Here is a 12,258-nt window from a genome sequence, read left to right on the forward strand (position 1 = left end):
CATTGGACGATGGAAGAGTCAGAAAGCAGAAGAGTATTTGCTGTCTCCACTGGAATTTCCTCAGCCCAGAAAGCTAGGTGAGGACATTTCTCCCTCCTTTTTGCCCTCTGCAGCATGACCAGAGTTTGAGGTTTTACAGAGAAATACCCAAAAGATATCTATGGGGAAAAGAAGCCCAACCCAAACTTTTGGATGGCAGGAATAGTTAGGGTTTACATTCATCAAGCAAACAGCAGAACTCACAGCCAAATTTTGCTATATCAGCTAGAGTCCTTGTAGGTTCCAGACAGGAAGTCTGAGTGTGGTTTGGGTATTTTTATTCCCCACCCAACAGCAAGATCTCCACAGGAGAGAAAATAAGGTAAACATGAAGCCCAGAGTTGAGCATCACTAATACTTCAAGGATGCTCAATATTCAGATCCTGATTTTCAGAGAGTTTTTCCCTCTGCTATATTAAGCCCTCAAGGTAAACATCCCAAAGCCCAGTATACCTGAAAACCAAATTTTAACGCAATAGCTGGAATTCAAAGGGACTGAAACACAGGTTCTGACATCAGTCTTACCCAGGAAGTTCCTGCTAGGCATAACCTCCTTAATTTGGATGCTTGTGGCTCCCACAGGGATGATGAAGATTTGATTGTAACCTGAAAAAAAAAGAAGGGGATTATTCAATATCTGTCTGTGGATGCCACACAGTCACTCTTCTGTGCCAAAGATGCTCATGGTTTCATTGGTGCCTGAACAACTGGATGAGCTTTATGATGGTGGCTTGAAGCATTTCAGCTGTCACTTTATCTGCGTTCTGTACAGCTTCACCCTACACTATTCACAGGTCAGTCCATGTGTAAACAGTTCCAATTACACCTCAGAAAAGTAAGCACAGGGGTCAGTGCAAAGTCTATCTTTTAGATTTTAAAATCTTTGGAATTTCAGCAGGCATCATATTGGAGCTCAACACAGTGAGATTTGACCATAAGTGTAGTTGTTATCTTGAAATTTTTCAAAAATTGGCCAAATGCAGAAGATGCAGTCCCATTTCTAGCCTTGCAATAATCCTGGTGGAGCTATCAAGACACTGTACAGGGGGGACAGTCTTATCAAGGAGGTATATAGCTATGTTTGTACGGTACACCTCCAGCACCTACTGGAGACTAAGCAGGGAAAGACAGCAGCAGCATGGCAAATACTTCAGTCGGTACAGAGACTAAGGAAGTGATTCCCAGGATAAGGCCATCAATACATTTTCTGATGCTAAAGCAGCTAAGAAGCCACATGCCATATAGACATTTCAAATGAACATCCAAGCCTGCATACAATGATCACTTGAGCAGGTGTCTCCACCAGCCCTTGTAGTGGCTTGACTTTAGGTTTAACTCTCTCCTCCTTACCTGCCTAAACTAACTAGATCATCTGTACCTTTGGGGAGGCTGGGCACATCAAAAATGCCCTTCACACCATAGCAGCTGCTGCCATCTCCTCCACACTGCAGGCACTTGTCCTCCTTCTTGGCAGATTCCAGCATGTTATCACAGCCAACAGCCTGGCAGAGCACAGGAGCATTGATATGAATAAACGGTAATGACAGAGGAAAGAAATTTAAAATGGCCAAATACTGGACTGATCTAAAGAGAAAGCCTGAATCTAGGGAGCTGGGAAGTCAGGATAGGGCAGGGAAGTTGTTGTCAGAGAAAGGACAGAGTTGGCATCTTCTATTTCACATTCAGAGACAGAAAGATAAATGCTGTTCACATGCTCCTCAGCACCTTGGAAACTGGATGATTCTCCTTTTCTGATGCTACTATGAAAGGCCTAGTAGAACAAAGGGAAGCAACAGAAAGACTGACAGACCCAATGGTACATGAAGGAAGCAACAAGATGACTAACCTGACAAACTCCCTCTACACAGATGTCCCGCTTGCTAGGTTCACAGGTAGTCCCATCTACCACGGCTTCCTTGTGCCTGTAGTAGAAGTTTTCTCCCTTGGGAATACAGTTTAACTCACACTTATTAGGTGCTGGTAGGAGAGAAAAAACAAACATTATATAGTATGGCTAATCGCTTGATAATGCATCAGGAGCCTGGTTTTAGATCACAGGAGCAGAAACAGAGGGGTGGATTGATATCAAGTGGTAGATATCAAACAAATTTCTGGGTCACAAATGGCTGGAGGCTGGAAAAATACCCTGGTAAGGCCTCACTGTATGCAACCGTTTCCTCGGGCACCTTGGCTAGCCAGGGGTGGAGGGGGGAATGTTGTGCCAGCTGGATATTTGGTTATTCCTTACTAGGACTGTTCTTACGTTCCCTTGGATTACAAGGCTTTCTAGAATGAGAACAAGTGCTGGTATAGAACATAAGGGAGCTGTTATCTTATCAGCCAACAAACAAAACTTTAAATCTATCTTGAAATCCCTCGTAATTTGTTAAACTGTGAATGATAACATACCAAAGCTCAGAGCAAGGACCTCTGGTTCCTACACCTGCCTTCTGAGCTCGTTCCTCAAGAAAGCATGGGCCAATTGAATGAGATGTCATATTTTCTGAAACACTCATTAATTCTATGCATTTTTTTGTCCTGTGTCCTGCTAATGTTCTTTTGCCAATATTGAAAAGTACAGCAGAGCTGCTGCTTCTCCAATACTTTAGGACCTAGCTGCAACCAGTTCCAGCTTTCTTGAGCAATGTTTCTGAAAGAATGGCTGTTACAAGAGACAACTATGTAGTGCTGCAATGGGAGCTGTCTCTTGGCCCATGCGTCCAGTGTCTTCATGAAAGCAACGCTTTGCTACTGGCAAAAAGATTTTTTCTATGCCATCCCCTGCCCACGCCCTCCAACTAAGGAAGTACCCTACAAGGATACTACAGTCAAAAACATTACAGTCACTTCAAAACATACTGTTGATAGTTAGGGATGAAGTGTAATCCTACATGTTTATCATTACCTCCATAATACGGAAGCCACTTGTATTTCTTTCCTTGGAATTCTGTCCCATCGAACTCTGCACATTGCTCTGCACGGAAATCCCAGGAGCCTTCTGGGCAGCTCTGTTTGGAGGAGAAAATGTTTGTATTGGTCCATTATAAAAGGGAGGAAAATGAAGTGTATAACAAAAAATTGTTTTTTATTTGCTATTGCTTCCATATAAAATCAGGGGCATAAATTCAATATGCTTTTGAAGCGGTACTCTTGATAAACCACATTCACCAGTGATGCCAGAGAAAGAGAAACTAATAATGACATATTACTTCTGAACAAGAATGATGTTTGTCTGGGGAAAAGGAGCAACAGCCAAGCAAAACCAAAAAACAGAGCACAAACCGAGCACTGTACCTGAATGTTACATGACCGATAGCTTCGAGTTGGTCCAACACAACTGGAAGCACCTTCTGTTCTGAAAGGCAGAAAAACAACATGAAGATCTCTGAAGAATACACACACAAAAAATCATCTCATGGCAGACATTACAAATCATCTTCACATCGAGCAGATCACCCTCACACAGTTTCCTGAAACAGCAAAATAACTAAAATGCACTTTTCCACTAAAGCAAGCTGGCATCTTCTAGTGCCATTTTCTGCTGTGGTTTGCATTCTGGTATGAATAAGACACACACCATGAATGATTGCATTATAGCTCTTCAGGGTCATGTTTCAACTAAATAATAGAAGCAGAGCTTTTAGTCCTTTGTCCACCAGCAAACAGTTGAGGTGTCTATACCAGATCCAGAACATGTTATCAGCAGCAGGAGGATAGTGGCCAATTCAGAATAGGTACACACATCATCTTTCATGCTGTTTACATGCACACTAGGCACATTAGTAGGAAGAGCCAAACATGCCTATGGAAAGCGTGCAACACCCTCATTCCTGTCAAGTGACTCCAGCTGAGAATTATGGAGAGTAACAGTTATGATGGAAATTGATCTGAAAAGCCAACCAAAATCTAATATCTCAGCATTCCTAAAACGGAGAGACAGACCTCCAGGGACTCTGGCAGGTGTATACCATAACAGGCAGCCTTCAAAAGAGACCTTTCTTTATTCTGGGTGGGAAGAAGCAGTGCTGCATAACTCTGGATTCTTCTATTAAAAAACCTGCTCTTATTTCTCTAAACATAAAGGGGCTGGGTTTTTTCAGGATATTATTGAGAGCCTGGCTTTTTTCCCCCTTTTCTTTGCTTTTATGCACAACAGGATCTCCTCACTGCATCTAACCCAGCTGCAAATGAGATGGCACAACATTAACGCTGCTTGAGCCAGCTCCACTCTTCCATTTCTTCTGGGGCTTAAGCCAACTCCACTCTTCCATTTCTTCTGGGGCAGTTTACCTTCCTGGGAATCATAAGCCTGAGAAAACCTTGGCATAGTCACCAGCTCTTGGGAGAGAAACCTACTGCGCTGGACTGTTCTCCCTCTCCCTGAGGCTTGCCATGCTAGACCTGATTGAACAGCTGCTGCCATACCAATCACCTGATTGCACAGCCTCAGATCTTGCAGAGAAACCACTGTGCTCTAGTGAAGGAGCCTAAGCAAGGATGTGTTGAAGAGAGCACTGTTCAAAACAGCAGTGCTGAGACTGAAGCTGAGGACCATCTCAAAGTGGACTCAGGTGACTTATTCCCCTGGAATCAAACTCTAGGTATTTTTGTTCTGGATGTATATTGGAACATAAGTGCAGGAGCTCAGTAACAGAAAAACACATTTAAAGAAAAAGGAGGTTAGCCCTCACCTTTGGGAATAGCAGCGCCGTTGCCGAAAGCTGACTCCACCGCCACAGCTCCGACTGCACTTGCCCCATTCACCCCAGCTCCCCCAGACATCAATCTGCCGTTTCATCCGGCCGGCCTGTAAATAAAAAAACCCCCACAGATATATCAAACAGACATGGCAGCATAGGAAAAAAAAAAAAGAAAACGAAGCAGAGCTCCTATGTGTTCTCTTGCAAAAGAGACTGTCTTGCTGGGCTGTATTCCTAGTACGAAAAGTGGCAGAGAATAATACATCAGAAACATGAAGCCTCTAATATCTAGGAGTATTAGCTTCCTGAAGCCATATAGCACATCCAGCTTTATAATCTCCCTTAAACTGTTACTGTTTGTCTATTCATAGACCTTCATAGACTTTTGAATAACCATCTGAAAGAGGGTAACATCTTCCTTTCAGCAAGGCAGCAAAGGCAAATCATCACTTGAGGGACTATGAGCACTGTCACTCCACACCAGATCAGTAGAGCCACTTAATCCCAAATCCTAGGCTCAAAGCCAGATACTTAAGAGAAATAAAGGATGCAGTAAGGAAACCCCTGGAACACACTTTTTCCTGCAACAAAATTCCATACATGGACCTTTTTTCCCCCCTACCCAACTGTGTCCAATGATGAGGTCAAGGTCTGGGCTGTCATTAGCTACAGCCTTAACTAATTTTGTGTTTAGAAAGTCTGAGTGGATACAGACATGAAGAGAAATAAGCGCGATAATATAGACCAGAAGTTACAAGTGCAATGGAACCAATCAAAATAGATTGTCTTAGAAGCACATGAAACAGCACATTTTCAGGGAAAAAGGGCCTACTGCAGCTGATGGGATCCACATACAGCAGGACATGGGGGTTTAGCAGGAAGAATAGCAATATCCTGAGAAAAAAGAATAATTGCAAGATGCCACAGGATTAATTCCACTTGGGAAAAGAAGGTAAATGCAGCATTACATGGAGAGTGATGCTGTAAAAACGGAGTTTGCTGTGTAGCTGCACCTATAGGGCAGTTTACATATATATTATACAACAGAGAGAGGAATGCATACCATTTGGGGTAGTGAAGAGTGGGCAGGCAGAGAAACAAAAGGTAAAAAATTATTGAGATGTAGTCTAATTCCCTCCCACACACCAAATCTATATAACCCCTGGGTCTGGGTCCCAAGTCATCCTCTAGTTTCACACAGGCCCTTTTGACTTGAACACAGGACCCCACGTTCCCATCTTCTACGTTTCCCTGCTTCTGGTCTGTTTCCATTCCTTCCTGTTGTCCCTCCTGCATCCCCCTGTAAACGACTCCCTAATGATCACCCAGCTAGTAAGTGCCATCGCAAGGCTTTTGCGCTGGAGTGGAGGAAGATCCTAGAAATGGAGAACTTCACCATAGCAGGGATATTACCCCTACTCAGCAAGCACTTTCTACCCACCCCAGGTCACTTTCAAAGGCCTACAGAGAAGGCACAAGCTTCTCACTTTAAGAGCATAATTGTCACTTCAGTTAACTGCTTTTACATAAGGCATCCAGGTCTCTGCTAGAAATAGGAGCTAGCCTAATAAATTATCCAGTGAATCCAACTCAGGCAAGATGCATAGGTTAATCCTCCCTTGTCATTTAAACAGTTTTTGTAATTTTCTACACATACTCCCTGCCTGATCATATGTGCCTGAGTTAGTCTTGTTTCTCTCTTTCACCCTCTTTTAAAGAATAACTCCCTGCTGCTGGTAGAGCAAGTCAGATATATTAGCCGATCATATTTATGCACTTCCTACCAAATTACCCACAACTATCTAGATGCAGAATCACCCCAAATTCTTCCTGCCTATTACCTACATTGCTCTAATGTGAAACACTTTCTTCCTAGCCCATGCTATTTGATTTCCTTCACAGAAGTTTTGTGCAATTCTTTCTGCAAGCAAAATCCTTCAGGACAAGTTTTCTGATTCAGACTAACTCTGTTTGCCTTCACCCTGCTCACTCAATGGCACTACCCATGTTACAGCCACCTCTACATACCTTCTCTCTCTGCCAAGTCAACATCTCCCTGACCCCTTGCCAAACCCTTCTCCCATTCTTCCATTCCAGATAGCGAGCTCAGTGTTTGTCTTCTGCATTCTCATTTGCCTTTCTGGGAGTAATCCCATCAATAGAGCATTAGCTTTCAGCAAGGCATCTTATTTTCCCAAGTTTTTCTTGCAGACACCTAATTCCTCCCCCTGTAATCCCTCCTCCCTTACTCTCAAAAGAATGAAACATGCTACCACTCTGTTTCCTCTACAGTCTTATTCCTCTATATCAATTGACTGATTTAGGAGCAGTATTAGCTCACCCTGGAAACAAAGGACCTTTCAGTCAGCATAAGGGAGAAGAAAACACATAGATAAAAATCCAAAGCAAGAGCATTTGAAAGTCAGATTACTGGAAGGCAATTAGGATAGAAAGCCCTACCCTGACACACACACACCCCAACCTGATAAATATTCCAATATCCTTCCTACAGAAGTAGCTTTCTTTATTCCTTCTATAGAGAGTAAAATCTGCAGAGACTCTTTGTTGTAAGGCTTATGTATCCACAGAGTGCAGGAACAATCATTTTCTCAGTATCACCCCACTTATGTACACCCCAAAGGGAGCATCAGCCAGAAGAATCCTCCCAAACCTGTACAGTGTTAGAGAAACATTTTAATAGGGGCCCAGGTACCACATTCAGAAATCTGTGCACAGTCCTCATTACTTCAGTAACTGCTTGTATGTGTACACAGGCAAACATAGAGCTGCATATTTATAATAAATAAGAAATCTATTATTACATAATGTGATAACAAGATGTTTTTAGATGCTGTCAGCTAGTTTCTGTTCCAAAAGTCTCTTTCTGCTCTCTTCAGACTCTGGAATGCTTTTATCTGTCGTGAGCCAGGACAACTAAATCCCAGTCCCTCCTGGACCCCAGAACTAAAAATCTACAAACTTCATCACTGTTACCAATTCATTTGGTTCCATTCCTTCCTCGCTTCAGCCTAACATGCATACAAGAATGCAGTTCCTTTATATACATTAAGCATCTATTTTAATGTTTCAGGAAAAGCAAGAGAAAGCATACAACCATCTTTCTTGACTTCTAAAAACTCCAGAAAGGACAGTCAGTTAATGCCCAACTGCTCTGTCTAGTTTTATTGCCTGTTAAGACAACAGAAATGCATACCTTCTGGGGATATCGATGATGCACGTGACCCTGGCACCACATGCTCTCAGTACTCATTGGTAAACAGGCTACTGTGGTATGAGAGTTTAGAAGGCCAGTGATTTCATTTTTATGAACACTGCATTGCTTTCATCAGTTCCTAGATAGATGTATTGCTGATGTAGTTGCAGCATCTGCTGTTATCAGGCCAACTGTATCTGATATAACCAACAAACAAAAAAGCTATGCCTCTGAGTCACTAGAGCTCCAGACTTCCTCTTTAAAGACAATTAGAGTATGCATCAGAAACAAAAGAATTCTGGAAAAGGGTCCTAGATAGCATAATATATACCACATAATATTTATTTTTATATATGAAACATATACTGGAAGAGGAGTTATAAATGGGACTTGACTCAGAAAGACAGAAGATGTTAGTGGTATGTAGGAACACTTTAAAAAGGGCCCTTGAAAGACTTTTCAGTCAGCCTGATGAGATGGATAGGAAACTATGCATGGGAAGCAGACTGCTTCCCAGATGGATGCATTGTAGGCATGCAGTGATCCACAAAGTTCATATAACCAAACGTGGACTAGTGATTCAGCAAGAATAATTTCCTAGTGCCTTGTTGCAACTCAAATGCAACTCAAACACTAGCAAGCTATCAAAGCAAATATCAATTTACTATACAGTCCAAAGTGAGCAGTGAAGGTCTGCAGTCACAGGTCCAAACAACCTAAATCCCAGCCAAGTTCTTACCCCTAGCGTCTCCCTTACTCCTTGGGCACTTTTGAGGGCCTAGAGATAGTCAACCCGAACTATTCTGCGATCCTTCGTGCTGCCTTTCCAGACTCACAAGAAGCCACAAAACATCATATTACACAACTCCAACAGTCGCTGCTCAAAGCACATGGTTACTGATATCCATGCTATGCTTGAGAGGTTTTGTACAAGGCTAGTGCTTGCTTTTAGCCCAACAGGTCACATAGCTTTGGTCCATTGAGCTGCAACTGAAGCCCCTTTTTGGACACTGAAAAGTTGTTACTGCGACTTCTTGAGCTGCATCACAGAGTTACTAGGTCCATTCAGATCTGATACAAATCTCCAAGCCAACACTGAGAACAAGGTGGGAAATCCTTGACATTGGAAGGTGACTACAAGGCCCTGTACAATTGTTACCCACTGAAAACAGATATTCCTGTCAATGATAAAATGAGTAATGTGGTATTACTGTTACTTTATGCAGTGTTTCCATGTCTTAAAACTACAGTCAAAATCAGACTGTCTCTCTTTAACCTTTCTTAGTGTTTCTGAAATAACACTATATCCTTTTATTTGATAAATACCTACTTTCTGGGGCTTATAGTTTCTGAAATAAGGTTAATGTTTATTTTGACACACCCCTGAACTGTAGCCCAATTGATGAAACACGTATGAAAGAAGGGTGAAAACCAAACACTTTACAAAAGAAAGTTATCACCACGGTCATTTATGCCATAATGGTTTCATTGCCAAAGTCTTGGCAAGTAAGAAGTCTCCTGTGAAAAATGCAGCTTTGCTAAGTTTGAATAATAATTGCTTAGAGAAAAGTTAATAAGGGGAGAAAAAAAGAAAACCATCAAGGTGCCCCGAGGGCTGGCTGCTCCCTGTGGGCTGGGGGCCAGTAGCAGAGGGCTCTCCCATGGTGGCAGGGCAAGCCGGGGAGCAGCACAAACCAGGGCATAGCCTCAGCCCTGGGAACTGGGAATCTCCAGCTGAAGCCAGGCTGGGACATGGGACTGCAGGTGGGCCTAGCTTGTCAGGGCCCATGGCTGGGATGGGCAGGGCTGTGCAGAGCCTCGCTGCAGCATCACTGGGGCAGGAGCTGACAGCCCCAGGGGAGCCTGGTCAGGGTGAGTAAAGCCTAGTAGTGCCCTCAGGGCCCTGACAAAACAACCCACATGGAGTGTATCCTTAGACCATGTGCTTTTCAGGATGTGAACCATTTCCTTCTCCTTTCTATATCCAGAATACCTACCCAGTACTACAATGATGACCACCCATAATGTTTCCATATAGCTAAGCCCTGCAAGACAGGTGGCATTCAACACTCACACTTAATTGAAAGGGAGCTGAAAACATAGAGTATCTCTCACATGTTTATAATGTAGATACATGCTACTATTCCAATAGATGCATTTTAAAGATAAATCCATCTGTGACCATCTATGCTATTAGCCAAAAACGCAACAAAAAAATAAGTGAATTAATCAGGACTACATCAGCAAAGCATTTTTTTATAATTCTTTCTTAACCATTGATCTTGGCTCAGACACAGCAGGCTTGCGAAGAGCTTTGAAGGTGAGGAATGCCAAGTACCATTTTTATGAATAATGAATAAGCAATCAAAGAATTGCATTTGAGCAAAACTAGAAAAACAAGAATGAAAGTGAACAAGATGGTGACAGCAGGAAGCAAAATACAAAATGGTACAGGAGAGTATCTTAAGACAAACTGCTTCACAAAGAGGAGAAAAAAAATCCAAGGCTTCATTAGTTTTAATGGCTTGTGGTTGACACTCACTGTGTATATCTCCTTTTATCCCCCTCTACCACACTAGCCATGGCTTGTTAGCGTATGCCTTCTAACAAATCCACTAAAATCCATCAGTTCCCCTACATCTTCATCTGCTCAAAACACTTCAGGTTCTCTCTACATCATTTAACCCACTCCCTCATTGTTCCCAACACTTTTCCATGTTCTCTGTGTTCACCTCCCCAACACCCCTCACTCTTCTACCGCTTTATGGGCTGTCCCACCATACACCTGGCTCCTTCCACATCCCCAGCTCTCCTGTCAGCTGGGCAGGATGCGATGCATGCCCCACCCACTGCAGAACCAGGCACGTACTGCTCCCCGGGACTGTGCTGGCTTGCTGGCTAGCAGGCAGAGCAGATAATAGTTACTTTCCAGAAATGGAAAGCCTTCCAGAAACTCTGGGTGGCCTGGAGCTGACTAGGGTATAAAAAGAGCTCTCTAAAAAGATACGGCCATTGCAGAGAAGTCAAATTAATTCTTGGAATCCTTGTGGAAGGAACTGGGGACATTCAGAAAACTCCACAAAGAGGGGGATTGTAAGAAAACTTTGTGACCCCAAGCTTATTTGGAAAAGTGGACTAAACACACAGTATGAAGTCACCAGAAGTTGTTTATCCAAGGGGCCTAACAGGAACTCAAGGTTGAAATGGATAAACTGTTACATACTAGCAGACAACCCTCTCAACGAAAACCCCGTTGGCATCTGATTATTGGAAAGCAGAAAATCTGACGACACCAGTTTACAAAAGGATCCCAGGGGGACCCGAGGAACTGTACACCCACATAATGTAAAACTGACATCTACTGATAAATTACTAGATATGATAACAAAGAACAGAATTAGCAGGCACCTGCATAAATACAGTACATTTGGGAAAAAGTCCACAAGTCGCTCACTGAAGGATCAGCTCCGGTGCCGGCATGTTCTGCAGCAGAGGGGGGGATCATGGCGTACAGGGGGGTCTCCCAAGCCAGGAAAACCCCAGGGGAGCGCGGGGACCCGCCAGGAGCCCACAGCTCTCTGGAGGGAGAGCGGCTGACGAGGCGCGGGCAGGCCAGGAGTAATGGCGGCCGCCCCCCACTCCCACCAAGGGCAGCCCACAGGAGCGCTGGGACCAGAGCGGGCAAACAGGGCCTGGCGTGGCAGTTGGCGCAGGGAGGGCACCTCGTCGTAGGAGGGACATTCCACCGGCCGAGTGGAGAGCCTTGAAGTCCTCATAACCCAGCAACCGGGCACCGTTCTGTGGCCACCTGCGCAGGCCAAGGGCACTCATCCTACCTGACCCTCGAGGCAGAATGGCGGGCACTCGCCCAACAGCAAAGGCTGCAGCTCCGGCTGGGGGTCTGCACAACCTACCCCAGCGGTGGCCGATGCCTCCACCCAGACGGAGCTGCGGGAGGGAGAGGCTGCAGTGCAGACCTCCGACTGCAGGAAGGGCCGGGACCTTTCTCCTGGGGCAGGGACAGGCAGCGGAGCTGCCGGCAAACCCTGTGCCCAGGTGGACGACCTCCTGCCGCAGGCGGCTGAGCTGCAGGAGGCGGTGAGGAGGCTGCGTAGCATCAGGGAGGCTGAGGAGGAGTTGGATAGCTGGTTCCAAGCGCGCTCTGCAGCGGACCCACAGCCCACAAACAGCCAAAACCTCCCCCACTGGCACACACAGAAGGGAGGGGGGCCAATCACGCAGAAGAATGGAAGAGGTGCTATGCTGGACCTCGTTCTCACCAACAAGGAGGGGCTGGTGGGGAAT

General features: G+C 44.5%; 1 protein-coding gene across 1 annotated transcript in view; it reads right to left on the reverse strand.

The window, feature by feature from the left end:
* PAPLN (papilin, proteoglycan like sulfated glycoprotein) overlaps positions 1 to 12,258 on the reverse strand; it is a 53,929-nt gene that overhangs the window by 24,471 nt on the left and 17,200 nt on the right. The window contains exons 3-8 of the mRNA XM_052782265.1: positions 4,731 to 4,846; positions 3,334 to 3,394; positions 2,945 to 3,047; positions 1,886 to 2,016; positions 1,418 to 1,541; positions 565 to 645 (exon numbers count right to left, since the gene is read on the reverse strand). Of these exons, the coding sequence (XP_052638225.1) occupies positions 565 to 645; positions 1,418 to 1,541; positions 1,886 to 2,016; positions 2,945 to 3,047; positions 3,334 to 3,394; positions 4,731 to 4,846 (616 nt within the window). The remainder of the gene's footprint in view (positions 1 to 564; positions 646 to 1,417; positions 1,542 to 1,885; positions 2,017 to 2,944; positions 3,048 to 3,333; positions 3,395 to 4,730; positions 4,847 to 12,258) is intronic.

This window comes from Harpia harpyja, chromosome 3, assembly GCF_026419915.1.
Source record: "Harpia harpyja isolate bHarHar1 chromosome 3, bHarHar1 primary haplotype, whole genome shotgun sequence".
Classification (NCBI taxonomy): domain Eukaryota; kingdom Metazoa; phylum Chordata; class Aves; order Accipitriformes; family Accipitridae; genus Harpia; species Harpia harpyja.